The 19,823-nt window shown below is 39.6% G+C and overlaps 1 protein-coding gene across 4 annotated transcripts in view; it reads right to left on the bottom strand.

Moving 5' to 3' along the window:
* LOC126874533 (uncharacterized) overlaps positions 1-19,823 on the bottom strand; it is a 125,231-nt gene that overhangs the window by 52,147 nt on the left and 53,261 nt on the right. Inside the window, exon 1 of one of the 4 annotated variants that reach the window (XR_007692840.1) lies at positions 16,447-16,922. The exons of 1 other annotated variant lie outside the window; for it this stretch is intronic. Coding sequence is in view for 2 of the 3 variants with exons in the window: in XM_050636748.1 (XP_050492705.1) it covers positions 16,447-16,495 (49 nt within the window). In the remaining variant the exon portion in view is untranslated. Of the gene's footprint in view, positions 1-16,446; positions 16,923-19,823 lie in introns of those variants that run through there. 2 more of the 4 variants (XM_050636748.1, XM_050636747.1) reach the window with 2 other exon arrangements.

Raw genomic sequence — 19,823 nt, forward strand, 5'->3', positions numbered from 1 at the left:
ATTCCATATTTTCGCGTCAATTTTTCACGTACAATATCCAATTGTACCACCAGTTACGGATCGTGATCATCGATGAACAATCATCGTACTCTTTTCAATTCTTCTCAATTTCTCTGCAACTTTTCGTTGAAAAATTAGCCACTTTTTAATGACAGATATTCGTTACCTTCTGAACCGATGGAAAAAGGATAGAGATAATTCTTCGTGATTTGATAAATTCGAAATATCATCTACGTAATTTCCAGTATATTCGAAGCTTCAATATAAGTCTCCTCGTGGGCTAATGGAACATTTTCTTGGTTAACGAACCAGTCGTCAACCACGTATTTTTCTTTCCGTTGTTTCTTTTCGTAAACAAAGTTTTTCCGTAGTAAATCTATGCTCGAGAGCAAATTCCTATTCACTAAGAATTCATGCTCTTAATACGCCAAATTTGGTTACTTGAAACTCCGTGTACTCGCACGTCTTTTCTATCGTTTTCTCTTTAATTAAAAATTTCTATATTACATTTTTCCCTACTGAACGTAGTCTTCTTCGATAATTTACATTCTTGCATAAAGAATTCGATCGAAGCGATTGCCAATGAAATACTTTATTAATTAAAATATTTCATGTTCGCAAAAGCCTTACCTGTCCATTAAAAGTGTGATATTATTTATACGTGAAATTTGATCAACCCGAGTCCCAATAGAAAATTTGTTTGCCACTTTGAGCTCCGTGTGTTCGTCCCTTTCTTTCTCCACCGTCTTCTTTGTAATTCAAATTTTTCTGTGGCAAGTAATTTCGCTAAAAATGTATTGGGTTGGCAACTAAGTGACTGCGGATTTTTTCATTACCATCTAATGACAACATCCGCAATCACTTAGTTGCCAAGCCAATGTATATGTTTGCACCCAAAATTTCCCCCACCTGACAGTCAATAAAATATCATAATCGACTAAACTTCAATTTCTCTGTAATTTTACCTATTCATTTTATTCTACCATTGCATTAATTACAAAGATTTTCCAGATTCAGATCTTCCTACAGGAAATTCAATTTTCTCGTTTTCATGATACTTTTCACTTCGACTCTGCCTCGACAGAAAGAACACTGGTCGTATTGAAATTATACTAAACGCAAAAATTAAATATATTGAATTTATAATTAATGGAGAAATTATACAAAATTCTCAAGGATTCTAAAAAGGTAATCCTCAAATAATAACAATGCCGTAGAAGAAATAATCCTTTTCATTTAACGATAATGAATAATATTCCTTTTAAAAGATAATCCTTTCTTTCTGAATCAATAAACCGGAATCGAAAATTACTTTCTACGTTTCGCTGCTAATCTTGCACATCCTGGATACCGATACTCGTCAGGGAACTGACTCGTGAGTTTTATGTAACAAAGTCTCCAGGTTCAGAGAGTTTCGACTGCACTAGGAAAATTCATGCGATGGTTAGAGTTAGTCTGGCCAGTCAGTTAGATAACTAACTTGCTTCAAACGGTTGTTCGTTGGAATATTATTCGCTGGAGTGGCCACATTCTATCTGCAATTTGCGGCAAGTTAGCCGAAATTGAAAAATTTCATCAAGGAGAATTGCAGTCTGATCGAGAGGCCGTGGAAATAATGGCTGTTACGTTCGTTGGCGAATTTCCTACGAGGGAAAAAAACCCCTGGAAATTGAAGCACTTTCGCCGATGTATTCGATTAAATAACTAGAATTCATGATACCAAGCTTAGATTTCAGTCCATTCGATAAAACAGGGATAACACTCTGATGCTTCAATATTTATGGAATGAAAATATTTCCATCAATTATTGATTGACGCTTGTGGATAGAAATCCTTGACCAAGGTCAACGTTCATCGAATTTTTAAATTCTCCACTTTCAAACTATATATAAAAAAAAAATTTGTATGAAACACTCTTAGCTAACTTATATCGACCGATGAAACATTTTTATCAAAATAAAACCACTATTGACAATTATTGATTGACGCTTGTGGATAGAAATCCTTGACCAAGGTCAACGTTCATCGAATTTTTAAATTCTCCACTTTCAAACTATAAAAAAAAAAAAAAATTGTATGAAACACTCTTAGCTAATTTATATCGACCGATGAAACATTTTTATCAAAATAAAACCACTATTGACAATTATTGATTGACGCTTATGGATAGAAATCCTTGACCAAGGTCAACGTCCATTGAATTTTTAAATTCTCCACTTTCAAACTATAAAAAAAAAAAAAGAAATTGTATGAAACACTCTTAGCTAATTTATATCGACCGATGAAACATTTTTATCAAAATAAAACCACTATTGACAATTATTGATTGACGCTTATGGATAGAAATCCTTGACCAAGGTCAACGTCCATTGAATTTTTAAATTCTCCACTTTCAAACTATAAAAAAAAAAAAAAAAATTGTATGAAACACTCTTAGCTAATTTATATCGACCGATGAAACATTTTTATCAAAATAAAACCACTATTTTGCAAACGTTTAATATCAATTCGTCCGTAATAGTCTTCGCGTATCTTACAAGAGCATCGTATTATTTAAATAAAGTACATGAAACATTTAACGACATAATTATTTTCTCACTCACAAAACGACCATAAAACACACACCCCTTCCACTTCTCCGCGTAAAACGTACTAATTGAGTAAAACAGTAAAATTTGATTGCAATAAAAATAGTCGTTTGGTAGCATATGTTCGACGAATTTTACGGTCCACCGTAATTAACTATAATATTCACTACCCGCATCTAATATACTTAATTTTCTGCCAGTGAATTGTAGGCTGGCATAGGGCCCCGAATAAAAGAATTGGAGGTGGTCCGTGAAAAAAGCCAGTTCCACTGGAAGCACACCCATGGCGGTTGTCATCTAACCGGATATTAGCCTTTTTTGTCCCAAGGCTGACGATTCCTGGTCACTCGACGTGACGTCACACTGTATTTTAAAGTTGAGGCCTGACCGTGAAAAAGATGCTCAAGTATCACGCACACCGATACCAGCTGACACGTAACCGAAAACATCAGAATACCAACACAGACGTTGCACTGGCAAAACAGCCTCGGAATTCGTACGAATGGTATATTTTCAAATTTGCCTTAGAATTGGAACAGTGAACCTAACCTCAACCTAGCCCCGACCTAACCTCAAATCTATAGTCATTCTCTTGCAGTAAATGAACTTATGGAAGAAAGTCATTTGTTCCTTTAGAAACGAATGTTAATCGCGTAACGAAATTAACAAACTAACACAGAGCGAAGTTGGTTAGTTCTATATAGCGTTGTGCTTAGACAAGTGAACATTTTGTGCATGGTCCTAATTCAATGATCAGGGCCTGTAATTAGGGATCTTGAAGGATTTGGGAAATTAACAAGCAAAGTAGAAAATTAAAAGGGAAAATGGAAAATTGAAAGGACTAAAAATTGGACAATAGAAAACGAGGAACATTGTGACACTTTGCCGGTCAGACAGCAGTTGTTAAATACTGTGCGTCATCCAATGGCGGTCTTCTTCCACGCGTAAATTGACTCATTTTCAATTAACGACGATTTTAAGCGATTAAAACGTCCCTTGGTGGCACGCCCATGTATGACGGGTACCATCTGCTGGTGCGTTTCAGTCGCACGCAGTGTACCGTGACGATGGAAAAATTTCACCTATGTCCCTGGCCCAGTGGCACCCAAATAACTATTTAGAAATAACTATTTTATCGTGCGTTTCGCCGAATTTTTATCCATACTATCCGTTTCTGCGGGAAAAAACACGTGAAAAATAAAGAGTGGTATTTTTTCGTAGAACGTCCGGTTCACGAGAGAATCGATACCGAAAATTCGTGGGTGAACGACACCTGGTGTTGGACAACCCATGAATCTTTGCCATCGATTATCTCGGAAATGGAAGGTCCAATGGAAAAATCTCTTTTTCCGACTTTTATCTATTTTTGCACCAGAATTCGAGATTTCAACGTTTCAGTGTATAAATAATGATATTTAAACTCTTATCATGTATAACACGTTATCGCGTCGTCAAGTGTAACGTGTACATTATAAAGCAAACATTCGTGTTAACGTGAATGTCCATGCAAATTTATACCTTAGGAAAGAAATGAAAAAATACAACTTGGACAGAAATTTGCTTTGCTTCCTAAATATAATACTACAGTGGGAATTTAGAAATTTTAAATAATTTAATGTATTTTTGTGTATTCCGACGAATACCAATATTGTATTACATTTTTTATTAATATACAAATGCTCATATCATATTAAACACGAATTTACATTTTCATTCCTACTACAGAATTTTTCTTCTATCTCTTACAGTTCGAGCGTTAAGGGTACAAACATTCAAGGCACCATATTTGTCGCAAAAAAGAACGAAGAGAAAATATGACACATTTCTCGACAAGCTGTGATAGCCTCCATATGAAAAATGTAGATGTATGAATAATATCTTGGCCTATCCGGGCTCTAATATCGCCGACGAGAAATTTGGGAACCACTGACCTATACAAACCCGCCGTCCATTCACGGGCGCACGTGCTCGCTCGTGGGTGTATCGGTGAAGCGTCATCAGATGTGTTTAGATAGGCTTCCTGGGCCAGGTGAGGGTCAGAGGTGTCCCCATATGGGAAAAATCCTGACGGTTTATTAATAATGGACACGTTTCGCCCATTGAGCTGTGTTCATTTTTCCTGTGGGATTAAAAACCAATTTCCAAACCCGTCGACTTTTCCACGTTACCTATCGGGTTGGTCGAAAAGTACCGTCAGATTTCTACAATAAATGTCCCTCTTTGCTTTGTAGTTTTGTTCCAACCTCTGTTCCTTTTGTATTAACAAACACCTGGTTCGATGTAATGTCATTACGTTCAGCTTTCGCCTTCGTGATTTATTCTTGTCTTGATACTGAACAACGAGAAGTTGTATTTTCAAGGAAATACGGATTTTTGTAAAGAAAGGATGTGGCTCGGCAATTTGAAACATTTGCTGGATAAAGAAACACGTTGCACATGCACTAATCTAATAAAAAGTATCTCATTGAAGAACAGATTTAAAAAGTAGTTAGGAGAGGAAGTTTTTCAATGATAAAAGACTGGCCAAAAGAATAGTCGAAAAATAGTCGACGACTTAAAAGTTCAGCTTGGCGAATATGCACCCCGGAGAAGTTCATTCGGTGGATAATAAATCCATTAAATATTATTATCTTTTTCTACAAGCACACATGCTATTTGTACATACATAGGTTCTATTTGAGCCCCTAACTTTAAGTATACAGAGAGGGGCCACAAAAAAAGTATAGACATTTGAACAAAAGAAAAGCTTATATATCAAATTCAACTTTGGAACAGCCCATAGATAACATCTACTAAAGTGTATATGTATCAGTGTATATCTCTATTAACATGTATGTACAGTAGTTCCGGATATGTATATGGACACGAATTCGTCCGCTTATATGGCCTCGAGTTATCTCCAGCAATTTCTGAAACTGCTGGCTCCAGCCAAACCTCGCTGTTATCTGTGATCCCCATCGACGTAATTCGATCCGGTATCGAATTACCGGAATAAGAAAAATCTAAACTTTTTCGTTGCTTGTTATACACTTACGAGATGGCCCGAATCGAATTGTTGAGATTCGTACGAACAAAACGATACCAAACATGACTATATTTGACTCACAATATTTCAACGGGAACTAAAGAAATATGTAATTAAGGGAAAGAAAAGATCTGACTCTACGGTATCTTATAACACTCTACCTATTTTGTCTCACTTCCACTGCCTGCTTCTCCCTCCCTCTCTCTCTCTCTCTCTTTCTCTCTCACGCCAGCCTTTGATGCACGCACGCTAGAGAACGGTAGAGCGAGCACGAGTCGGATAATTTGGCGCAATTCTTGGAAGGCCACCTCTCGGCAACTATGAATACTTCCGGTCCCGATCTTTGTCCACATACAACTGTGTGTAATATGTGATTAGAAGTAAGATATAACCTGACTCTGCAGTATCTTATTACACTCTACCTATTCCGTCTCGCTCGCACTGTCCCCCTCTCGCTCTTACTCGCGACGAATGCACGCCAGAGTGAACAGGAGTCAGATAATGCGAGCAAATTCTGGGAATATCACTCCTTCGGATCTATATGGCCAAACACGGTCCCGATCGGTAATCATATATCCGAATATTACTGACTTTTTTCGGCCCCCTGTAGGTATATATATTTCTCATAAAAAATTCAGGTACACGAACCTTTACACGCTTCCAACAACTTGTCCACTATTCTTCGAACCACTCCAATGAAACGAGAATGAACTTATTACTCAACCCAATAGTCAACAACGGCTAGTTAAGGCTGACGAATGCTCAGCCCTACGTACGAAGAGAGGTTCCAACAAGCGCGATCGAGAATTGGGGCGAAACTGGTATATATTGTGGATTGATCTCGCCGCGATAAACGGAAACAGCGTGGAGTTTCGCGTGCACCAGCGTTAACGCGACCACGAGTCGACGCTCGACACACCCACACACGCGTACAAACGCCTGCTTTCCCGATGAACAATTATCTTACGAAGCTTAGGCGTGCAAGAGAGTGTATGGATGTTCTCGCGGAAATGGGTCGTCGTGTAACGGCCGCGGCTGGATAAAGTCCTCGTGAAAGTTGCACGCTTGTCGACGGCCACGATACACGCGCCGGGCCACGGGCTCTGTTCCACCCTTCCCTGTTCACGCAGCTCACCCCATTCGTGAACGCCGGCTGACGCTGAAAATCGACGCTGACGCCCACTTAATCCTACCCGCTGCAAGATTTTCAGGAACACTGTGTCGCCGGCTATACGACCGCTTGAAATTGCTCGAAATTATCGTCGAGAAGGGCAATTCCGGCTACGGGATTTTCCAGTTTGGCTATTGTATTCCTCTCGGTTTTCCGAGCTCGGTTATCGTCCAATAACGAGTCTTTCATATTTTCGTCCAATTTAAGACATTCTCCGGGGGTAGAAAAATAATATACAGAATTATATAATGACAAATATAGAAAGTCGTGCACTTCGTATATTTTATATACTTTCTCGAAAATGATAGGAGTACGACGATAGGCGTGTTACGATAACATAGAAATTTCAACTAATTTTTAGGAATTTTTAATACGGGAATTTGTTTTAACTTCTAAATATTATAATAGGAGCAGTATGACACGAGAGTGTACATGTAATGTACTCAGTGTGTACTCCAATTTAAGACATTCTCCGGGGGTAGAAAAATAATATACAGAATTATATAATGACAAATATAGAAAGTCGCGCACTTCGTATATTTTATATACTTTCTCGAAAATGATAGGAGTACGACGATAGGCGTGTTACGATAACATAGAAATTTCAATTAATTTTTAGGAATTTTTAATACGGCAATTTGTTTTAGCTTCTAAATATTATAATAGGTGCAGTATGACACGAGGGTGTACATGTAACGTACTGAATGAAATTTTTTACATTTCTCGCATCTCTTTACCTACGGTATGTGTTAATGCTAGCGGCTTGTCGGAATTAAATGTTAGCTACAAAAATATATAGTAAAAAATACAGATTCCTGTTTACAAAATTTCATGTAACTTTCACGTGGCATTTCAAGGTCATCGCGAGGTAAAATAGAGAAAATCAAAATGCGTACCATGCAACTTTCACCTGCAAAATCTGTTCATTCGTATTTTCCCAGATATTTTAGCATTTTCAGCCAAACATACTCCAGAATCGCAATTGCACCGCGATTACCGGAGCACCCTGTATCTGCCCCGTATTTGAGATTGATGAGACACGGTATAGCACATGTAGCAGAAAAACAGGTTTCAAAGAAGCGGTTCAAACGACCCGGTCGATACATTTCCCGATGAAAAACCAAGAGGTAGCACGCATCTCGATTAAAAAAGAGAACCACTTTGCCGGCCACGAGTTAATGACGTGGACGATTGTCCACGACGTTTTCTATCCTGCTTTTCAATATCCTGCGTCCCACTCTAACACGCGTTATTGAAACGGGAGGAAAGGTTCGGTTGGCCGATACATATCCTATTCTCGTGGCAATCCCATTAAAGTCGATGAAACCATCGGTTATTAAGCGCGTGTGCCATCATCGGGGCTCTGGCTGTTTCTCTTGCGACGTCGCATTAACGATAATGGGGGGAAAACGAGTGCCGTTATCGATTTCGCGGAATTTACGGGTTTGCGTCGATGAATTGCTCGTAATCGTTCTGTGCGATGAAAACAGAAATTCATTTGTCCCGTTTCGAGGCCTGCCATCCGCCTGCAAGGCAGACAGAGACGGCGAATAGCAGTCGGTGAAATGGTAATTTTTCAACGGTCCCATCGGCGCCACTGTTTTTCATCGCATGAAAATCCAACTGCCGCTTCCTATCCGTGTTTCCATCAACCGATCCTCGATTTTTGCGGGTTTCTAGCATTTTTTTGCTGTATTTTTTCCCCCTCTTTTTTTTTGGTTGTCAACGCGGACTCGTCGGTTTCTCTCGAGGCAGGTTATCCGGCAGTGACGGGATCGAATTCCACAGGCATTTATAAATTCTTTCGAGGCTCATTTCCTAGGATTCGAACGGTAATCGTACCTTTCTTTTTTGTTTTTTTTTTTTTTTTTTTAAGGATTTTTTTTTAGGAAATGTTCGAGTTTATACTTGCTGAGGCCGCAGCAAACAGAGAGGGTGAATTTCTTTAATTGAAGGTTTCTCATAGGCAACGCTGCAAGTGCAAAAGTGAAAAAATGTTTTTTTATCGTATAATGGCCTGCATACGAATGGGAATACCGTAGTATAGAATTAAAGAGCAATTTTCATTTGTAAGTAATTGCTAACAGCGTTAAAAGGCGATACCAACGGTACGTCTAACATCGCATCTATATATAAAACAATGTAAGTGGCATTAAATGGTAAGTAGGTGAGAACATATGGAATATTATAAAATATATTTTTGTAATAACAATAGAAAGACCATCTTGAGAAACTATATTTGTTGTCTTTTAAACCAGCTATCTAGAGACAAACAGAATTGGTACTTACAGTGCTTGCAAATTTAAATGAACGGCAGGTTCAATTTTCTCTACAAGCAAGAGGAGACATTTCTACAAATACGGTCCTGTTTCTAATGAAATTCCACTATACTGGTAGAAAAATAAACAAATTTCGTGACGCACTTGGATTATCTTTTGCACACTCGCAAGACCTTATAATAATCAAAACAAATTAAATTTCAAAAATAATATCAAGTTTCGCTCTTGAGAAATTTGATGTCCGCCACTTACAGTGTTGTCTAGGAGAAGCCCTCGATCGAGCAGTGTTTATGCTTCAATTGTAGGTGTCAAGAAACAAGATGTTCAAGAGGAAAAGGAAACATATCCACTAACGTAACCTGAATTCGTAGAAAAAGAAATATATCTGGAGAAGAGCCATATAGTATGTGGCACATCTTGGTTGTAAAGAAAACTCGGTGTCCCATTTGTTTGGATATATAGCATAGACAAAAACCAAGAAACGATTAACTGACGTTTATTGACACTTGGGTTTTTCCCCATAGAGGCGACACTGTGACACCATCTTTTAGCATTATTAATGACTGTTCAGGAAGGGAAACTACACTTGAATTCTATGTTACAGTATTCTCGTCGGTATGTAGAACATTTTTCAATAAAAGATCCAAGTTCTTAATATGAGAAATTTCATAAAAATCAATCCTAATCTGTACTTGACAGTATTTTTCATCGAACAGTGATAAAACTTATTCTTATTATGAATCAAATCTAATTTTCCTGCTAATTTTCCTTCCCAAATATATGAAAGTATATTTTCTATATTTTACAGCTTTGTTTCGCTCTCTAAGAACATTATAACGACTATAAGTACCCTATGTATATTTGTCTTTATATATTTCTGCGTATTATTTTTCTATCCCCGCCAATTAAAATACCAATTTGGCCGAGGGCACGCGTTAAACGACGATTCTCTCTCTGTTAAGGTTAGAAATTACAACAACCGATATCGTTGTCGTTGGTGGCCTTAAGAGAGCGTTGAAATATACCTCTTTTATAAAGAATGATCGAAGAACCGATGAATAATAGCGAGTCTTGAAATTGAGGGAAACATCGAAGTCGTTTGGGTTGATGGCTCGATAAATTAGCCGGTGGCCCGTTTTAAAAACACTTGGTAAATTGAGAATTGGCGGCCGTCAGGCCTGGCTAAAGAAATGATCGAGGAGGAAGAATTCGTTTTAACTAGAACCCCTCGCAAGAAGTCCCTTCATCAGTAAGCAGAAGTTAGATTAATACGAGTCGGTTTCGCAAGAATTTTTCCACGTCACTGTACTCTGGTTTTTGAGCCAATTAAAGTATCCTTTATACTAATATCCTTCATACGTCGCAATAAGCAGTCATAATGGACTGCGCGTCTAAGAAATACCGCAAATTGAAATTAAGTCCGAATGGAACCTAAATTAGGTTTAGGTTAGGACTAACATCAGACTTGAAATTCGTAGTAAGACTAAATTTGATCACAGTTTGGTCAGAAAACAGGAGTAGGTATAGGTTAGGATTGAGTTTAACGTTGGCCAGGACGAGTTATGGTGTTACGTTTAGGTTAGATCTCAACTATTTGAGTCAATTAAACTATACTTTATACTAATATCCTTCATACGTCGCAATAAGCAGTCATAATGGACTGCGCGTCTAAGAAATACCGCAAATTGAAATTAAGTCCGAATGGAACCTAAATTAGGTTTAGGTTAGGACTAACATCAGACTTGAAATTCGTAATAAGACTAAATTTAATCACTGTTTGGTCAAGAAATAGGACTAGGTATAGGTTAGGATTGAGTTTAACGTTGGTCAGGACGAGTTATGGTGTTGCGTTTAGGTTAGATCTCAACTATTTGAGTCAATTAAACTATACTTTATACTAATATCCTTGATACGTCGTAATAGGCAGTTACAACGGACTGCACGTCTAAGAAATACCGCAAATTGAAATTAAGTCTGACTGGAACCTAAATTAGGTTTAGGTTAGGACTAACATCAGACTTGAAATTCGTAATAAGACTAAATTTAATCACTGTTTTGTCAAGAAATAGGACTAGGTATAGGTTAGGATTGGCCGTTTAGGTTAGATTCAAACTTCTTTTCACTTTGCAGTTACATTCAGATTGGTAGATTATTGCGGATTTTTGCGTAGAAAATCTGAAATTACCACGGTTGCACATAATACAAAAAGATATACAAACTATCCAAACTATTGCGCTATCTATAATACTAGCTAGGCAAGACAATCTTCCACTCGGCTTGTATCTTTTTCATTACATTCTCAGAAATACGAATTCGCCCGCATAAAAGCCCTCTGTCTACAAATTAGATCCACGTCAAATTTATATGCTAGTTGACAAAACAAAAAACTCATCAAGCTGCCCCCTCCCCCAAGAAAAGGTGCAACTCAGAATCTACAAAATCCATAAAATTTCTGCAAAAACTAGGAATTGATAGTTTCGCCTGCGTTAATTCTATCTTTAAAGCGCGTTGTGCTCGCATGCAACCAGTAATCTCCCAGTCACGAAGAACAGCATCTTTAACCTTGCTAACAAGCGTTAATCCGGGCCTTCCCCGGCACGTCTCGAGACCCCTAGACGTCGAGACAGAAGCGGTAATTGAACGTTATTATATCCTCGCGCCACAACCAGGTCCACGATTCTTCAGGGTCTGTAAACGACTGGAAGAAAAACCTGGCTGTTGTCGAGGAAATAAACGTGGTTCGAGCACATTTCGCTCTCAGTTTGCATTTTTCGTAGACGGTCTTGGCCCTGTTTCTCTCTTCTTCTCATACACACAAGGTCCAGGCACCGAACAGACAAGAGAATGAAATGGCAGAGAGGGAGTTTGTGGGCAGGGGGAGGGAAGAAAAAAGGTTGGAAGAAAACGAGAGAATGGCAGAAAAACGGGGGTGGAAAACTGGGAAAAATGGGGGCGAGGGGGTGTTACGGGGACAAGGCAAGGCACGGAGGGGGTGGCCCTTTAATATTTGCTCGCTGCATCTCGCGGACTTTCCGGGCAAGATCGATGCGACTGTGACCTCCTTCTCTCGCCGGCTGTTAAATTAAATTATTATGATCGTTATCGTTAAGCAGCGAGAAGATATCGCGGTTGAATCGCGCGTGCCGACACCTGTACACAGGGACGAGTCTGCTCGAGCCCAGTCGGAGAACGGACGCGGCAAATTCTATACCGCTCGAAATAATTAGAGGTTCTCGTGTTACCCTGTTGTGCTAATGGATCTCATGGACGGCGGAGGATTTTTAGCCTGCAATTTCCCCGTGTTCTTCGCTGCTCGACGATTCTAATGGGAATTCGGTATTCAGAAAGTGGCGTTCATGCTCTTTGCTAAACTAGAAGCATTCTGGTGGGGGTTGAGTATCGGAAAAGTGGTTGTTCGTGCATACTTTTGCTAAAACATTTGACGAAGGTTTTCCTAGAATTCGTATTGCTCGTATTGGGTTTGAGAATAAGAAATCTTTTTCTACTGCTCTACGTTAGAAATCCTTATATTTAGGATGCAACTGTTGTACATCCTTTGTGGAGGATTCTGACGGGACTTGAGTATTCAGCAAGTGGCGCTCGTCGTGTGTCTGGTAGTATCTCGACGATAACTTGCCCACGCTTGGAATTCTTTAGGTTATGTTTGAGAATAAGAAATCTTTTTCTACCGCCTCGCGTCGCCAAGCTGTTCTATCTGGAACGCGTGTCCCCTCTCTTCTTTGCAACTAGAAGATTCCGAAAGTAATGCTCGTTTGTATCCTTTTGATAAATTCTTGGCAAAAAATTCCCTAGAATTGGTATTGCTCGTATCAGATTCTATCTAGCCTGTAATTTTCCAATTCTCCATAAAACTGGAAAACTGTGATAGGAATTCAGTATCGGAAGAAATAAAAAAAAAAACATTAGACTATCGTGGTAAGGTATAGACGGTAGAATTTCAAAAGCCCTAATTCACTTGTCGGTCCTAACCTCCTAATTGACTCAACCTAACCTCCACACCGTGCCATAACTATCATCGTTCGATACGCACCAACACCGGAGCGCATCCATATTCATAAAAGGCTCTCGTGTGACACTCGTTAACAAGCTTCATCCAGCCTAATTCTCTCGCAACGGGAACGTACCAGCATCGAAGGTGTAGAAACGGAACGAGGCACCCTGGCTTCGCAGCGAGATCGAGCCACGAGATGCATAATTCTCCCGAGGCGCCATCAAATTATATTAATCCACTCCCATCAGGAAATTGGAGTTCGCAATGAGAGTGAAAGAGAGGGGACGAGGTCGACGCGTGTGCTCACGTTTCTCTTTGTTCCATCTAGACGCGATACTAGCGCCGCCGCTTATCCGCGATCTGATCGCGGATACGTCGCTGATCGGAATCTGCCTTCTGCCTTTTTCCAAGATTGCTTCAAGCTACACACGGATGAGTAGAATGGATGATGGGAGAGGGGGGAAAGAAAGGAAAACCGGGAGGAATTTCAATGGTTGGTAATTGGGTCAAACCCCGAGCTGTACAACCTCAGCTCGATCCGTTTTACTTGTTTATCCCCATATCGCGAAATGAGTTTTGGAAGGAGCAACGTCGAGCAACGAGAACGCTGGAAACGCGTGCCAACGACAAACAAGACGGATACAAGACGACAAACTCTCGACAGCTTGTTATCGCTGATGGAGTTTCGCCAGACTTTCCGCCCACCCTTCTTGTATAATTGATGGCATATTATTAGCGTTTTGGTCTTTCGCCGCGCACGTGACTTCTTCCTAAGACGTTGAACGTCGTGTTCTTCCGATTTTCATTTTCGAAATTTCCCAATCCTAGTCTGTTTTTTCGACGTTGAAAAATATATGGAGAAATCGTTATCGGTTTTCAATCTTCCGTTAAATATCGTCTAAAATCGCGTAGCTGGTTGATAAAATTAAAGCAACACTGAAATATCGTAATTCGAGAAGGTTAAAATAAGACAAATATTATGGGCTAAAAATTGTTCAACCGTGCGAATGATTTAGATAACGTTATCAGGAAACAACGTGCAAATGTCACGTAATATTTTTCGAAGATTAAATGTCATGGTGTAGTATATCTGAGAATGGGTAAAAAAAAATTTTTTTTAAATATGTGAAATTCACGTGGCAGTCTACGCGTTAAACACTCTAGAGCGTATATTGAGATTAATAACGAGCAGATATCAAGTTTCATTCGAAGTAATCTATATCGCGCGATAAAAGAGACTGCAGAAGTATCGCGAATATCGAAATACAGCGTTGAGAACTGTTTATGTTAGCTGCGGCGGTAACAATAGGTATGACGTCTCGATTATGCATCGTTCGATACGTTAGAAAACGAATTACTTTTGAGACGAATTTCCATGGTGGACGAAAAATGGATAATTCGTGGTGACATAGTGCGAGCAAGATATCACAAGGAGACAGAGTCAAACGCGTTGAAATTTCCTCGATTTCCAGGAATTTCCAGGTCCAGATTATCGTTCAGGAAAGTATAGTAAATTCTGGCAGAATAGAATCGTGCAAATAATAAAACGACGACGAAAGATCGTAGATCAGATTGGTCGATACATGTTATAAATAGAGTTTTTTCTTTTTCTTTTTTTTTAATATCCAAGAGAGGAAGACTGCGATTTGCTAATTAAAAATCGCTCAAAATCAGTAGTTTGGCTCGTTAACGAAGTAGGGATAATTATTATTGTCACGAGTTGCTGGCTTTTTAAAGGAATATTACTGCTTTCCTGTCTCTTATCTGAATCTCCCAAATAATAGTACATTATCCTTTAGCCATTGTTGTTAACGTACAAAAGTATACTTAAGATGAGTATCAGCTAAAAGAATCTCTGCTGTTTACAACTGGAATTAACAAGTCTGCTACAATGGCGGGGCTTCCGGTGTTTCTTGTTTTTGCCACTTACTGAATGCGCGCCAGTGTTCCTCACCAAATTAATAATACGATTGCCAAAGCGATCGAAATAACGTAATTGTTCGTCGAAATTTTAAAAAATTCGATATTACTGCGAATTTGAATCGTGAATAAAATACGTTGATATCTCGCAGAAATTTTATAGTTTAATTAACGATAATATTAGTACCAGTGTACTTACTTGCAGTATATTATTTTGATTATAATTATTTATATCTAGGTATAGGATGGTAAACTCTGGTGTTAACAGTGATACTAAATTCTTGTACACAACACTAACGAGTACGGTAAGATACAGTAATTAGTGTAATAAACAAGCGGCGTAAATGAATGCTACGTTTCGTAGCCTGGTAAAATAGCGAAATAAAACGAAATCTACAAATTATTATAATATTTATACAAAGATTGCATATAGACATTAAATTAATTCGTGTTTCCTTTCAATCGAATAAAAATAGAAATTAATTTAATTTAATTAAAATTCTTATAATAAATTGTTCCATAGTATATTGTTTCACCTGTTAAACATACTGATGTGATTAGTTAAGGAATTACCGTGCAATGCCTGGAAGCTATCAGTTCTTGGAACTTCCTACCATTCGAAGGTTGACTTTGTTTTGGTATGTTTATTGTGATCGATACCGAAACGCGGAGATTGTCGTAAAAACGTGTAAACAGTGAACATTCTGTTACAATAGAATACCATTGATTTACGAAAACAACGACATAAAATAATTAATTGCTATGGATAAGTTGAATATTGTAATATAAAATAATAATGATAATATACAAATATAAAAGAAAATTTATCTACATAGGATTTATCTACCTAACAGCGGTTAAATATAATTATTCAATTCAAATGTTACACAGTTCTCGTTTGTAAAGATCGAATCATATCTTGATCAAATGTGACTATATAATAATAAAACAAAAGATTTTGAAACTATATAATGATAAAACAAAAGATTAATAATTACATATAACATGTAATAATAAAATTGTCCTACATAGAAAGTCCAATAACTTTTGAAACGATAGTTAAGAACGAACCTAACTGTAAGAAAAATCTGTTCCCTATCATTATGAGCCCGAAAAAAGTTTCTTATACCTTTCTCTAACGAGCACAATATCCCTGTCAGTCATAACTTTTCTGGAAACCCAATCAAGCCTGGCCCCGTTCAGTCTATCCGCTGAAATTCCTCCGAAGAAAATCCGCGATGGCACCATCGCGCGTTTAGATACTATGTTCCGGCAGTTATTGAACAAACGACGGTCGGAATAGGTTGGAATTTTTAATACCAGCGAACGCACGCTACTCTAGCTGCGACTGCGGCACCGAGTGACACAGCGCTAAAGCCACCCTCGTAACACCCTACCACATACCCTTAATACGCATCTAAGAAACGTCCCCCTGATGAAAAGTCACTCACCGTTAACAAGAAGACAGGTCAACAACAGCAATCCGAGTCTCCAATCCATGGCCAGGCGATCGGTCAATTTATAACCAGTCTATCTTCTCGAAGAATCTTCTTTAATGCTTCACCACAGTCTCACAGAGAACAGCGTCACACACGGTGTCAGCTCACGAAAGCAGTAGTCCACGCACTGTATTATACCCGAGTCACGATTCAAGGCGGCAGAGTCACAATGGGAAAGAGCCGCGGCAACGAGCACCTTGACAAAAAGAAGGCAGCAGAGTAAGTACCGAATGGTTCGACAGGTCTGCCGGACTCCCCTTGACCTCCCTCACGATAAGTCGTACGCGTGACGATCGCGCGAAAGGCACGCGTCGCGAGGAAATAGCTGCAGCCGGTGAGGCATTTGGGAAGAGCGTGTGTATCGCGCGATGATCGCGTGTCCAAGTGCTGCGACCCTAGCGAGCTCATGCCGCCCACTCCACAGCTACCCCCACCGCGCGGTTCATGGCTGGCGTCGAGCGGAGCAGCAGCGTGGCCGAGCACCGCCGAAGACAACCGAGCGCGCACGATCTCGTGTTGCGCCCTTTCGGTTGGCGTGGTGGGGGAAGCGGCGCGCCTGAGAGTAGGAACACGGCTCAGGGACGACGTATCGTGACCCGCACCCTTACCACCGCGTCCCGGAGACTGGAAGATTGCCTCGTTTCGAGTCAACGAGATTTTGTCCCCGCGATTTGCTTCCGAACGAGATCAACTGGTATTCGGTGGGGCGGATAGACGACCATAGTGGGGACTAGATGAAGGAGGCGGCTGTTTCGGAATTTTCCTGACGCACGCCGAAAGGGAAAGCGGCAAATAGTGGCGGGTCAGTGGTAATGATTGTGTGAGCGAGCCAAGCAATGGCAATTAGGGGGGTGGCGCCGCTACGATCGGTCCCCTACTTTTTTACTAATGACTTTATTGTTCCCCTTAGCAAGATTTTACTTCTTTTTTCTGGTCGTTTGGTAGGTTTTCCGTGTTCTTGTTTTTTGGAAAGGTAAAATGGGTGGGTTTGTCGAGCACCAGCGGCGGAGCACGGTTGTAATTGTTGATGTTCCCTTTATTCGTTTGTTTTTCGCAAGAACAATTCCGTGGCAATTCCTCTGTATTTAAATACCGGACCGGCGGGAAAAAATTTCTAGCCGGCAGTGGAAAATTTGTTTCCCGCTTTTTATTCCAGCCCAAACGGGGACACGGTCTCTTGACGACTTAATTAGATTTTTGTTGTCCGACAGAAGCAAAAAGACAGGCGCAACCCCTTCTTGTTCTTCCTATCCTCCGCTCTCTCCCTTAATTATTTTTCGAATTAATCAACTCCCAAAAACCGAAAACGGAAATAGGAAAACGTTCGATGATGTAAATATAGCATCTACTGGATTAATGCTATCGACCAGCGGTTACGAGGTATTCTTTTTGGCAAAAAATTATATCCAATTTTTTAAGGGACATTATTATTCATATTTGGACCATTGATCTCAAATCAAAAATAAAATTACCGGATGATATTATGTAAATAAAATAGAAAAGATTATCCTACTAATTATGATTTTTTAAACATCACACGTAATAACAAGAAGCGTGAGAAAGTCGTATATATTCGTTGGTCAGATCAATGGATCGACAGGAGGGTCGAGTTATCACGGAAGGAAGAATGGTTACATACACCCATAAACAAACGGAATCGCGTCAAACCGTGCAACCGCAATAACAAGCCGCTACAGTTATCGTCGCGTGTGCACTTGTGCAATTATTACCGCACCAGGGGTTCCCCTGACGATTGTGCTATCAGAACAAGTTCTCCTATGCACATACAGTCGTCAAACAACAAATACTTTCCAACTAATCTCTAGTAAATATTTTGCTTCAGCTATGGGCATAGACCATCAATTTTGGGAAATTCAAGGGTGTTAGGAGTAAGTGACTAGGATAACAGATATCTAGCTGTTTCTGATGAACAGGAACATCGTATAATTGATACCTACACACGACCAATTGCATACCAACGAACTTGTGCAATTACCTGGTTTGCATCAGAAAAGCCACGTTACTCGCAGGTGTTACTGCCATGAAAATCTGCTATACGAACATGGACGAATGATAAGAGGAATTATAATAAGAGCAGAGAAATAATAAATCGCGATCAATGAAAGGTAACTCTGGAAATAATATAAAAATGAAGTTCGCCTGTCGATTTAAAAAAGCAGGTTATGTTCAGGAGATTAACTCGTCCGTTTGTTCCTAACCTAGAAATCCTCGTGTACAACAGAAGAGAAAATGAATAGAACGTAACAATTCTGAACAAAAGGGTTAAACAGGGCACTTGTAAATCTCTGTGCAGCGCTATCGGTGGGGAAAAAAAGAAACGTAAACGAAGCTAGCACGCCACCTGAGCCCCCGAACGGAAGAGCGACGCTCTTGAAAAATCGTGTTTTCCTAGCATGGCAACTCGAGAGGGTCGAAAATTGATTAAAATCGAGGCAGAAATCGAGCAGTGAGCGATTTTTCAACGTGGACGCGGAACAATGTGTCGCTATTTTGCCTGAAAACCGACCGAAGAATCGACGCGATAAATCTCGGCTGTCGGGGTCCGTGTAAGAGCAAAGGACACGCGCATGCGCAAAGACACGATTCTACGTTTCCACGCAAGAACGTCCCATTAGTGGCAAGCATTATTTCGCCGCACGATCGGCAATCCGCGCAACTCTCGCGATTTTCTGGTCGAGAGTGCATCAATGGATATCGATTTTTTTCCGCTATTTTTGCATTTCTATTCGAGCTCGTCCAAAATTTATCTCTTCCTCTTTCGTATGTCCATCAAGGAAAATTTGTAGATCGCAGCAATAGTATGAGTACGCGTTTTTCTTTTTTTGTTAATTTTTGGTTATTAGCGTCGCGCTACGAATTAAACTTTCATGCGAGGGCAGGCATCTACGATACTCGGGGCAAATATTTGTCTACGAATATTATGAAGACTTGGAAGGGACGAATGCGGAGAAAATTATCAACGTGCGCGAATTATGAAAGATGGTAGACGAGATATGGCAGGACCTCTCCTACGCTATACACACGAAAACATAGCAAACGCGGTCTGATCAACGAATGACCACTCGACTCAATGTTGAAGTAAAAAAAAAAAAAAAAAATAGAAACAAAAATTACTTGTATTAATCGTTAAGATGTGGAATTTTTTTCTTTCCTTTTCTCTTGACCCAATGTACTGGAAATGTTAGTATTCGCTTTGGTGAACGTGGTTTCTGGGGAAAATGTTATTGCGTCGCGAATTAAGGACACTTAATAATGCCCATCGACGAGCTGACTTTATCGTGATGTGGCCGTAATGGAGCCGCGACTAT

The sequence above is a fragment of the Bombus huntii genome, chromosome 16, assembly GCF_024542735.1.
Source record: "Bombus huntii isolate Logan2020A chromosome 16, iyBomHunt1.1, whole genome shotgun sequence".
NCBI classification, from domain to species: Eukaryota; Metazoa; Arthropoda; class Insecta; order Hymenoptera; family Apidae; genus Bombus; species Bombus huntii.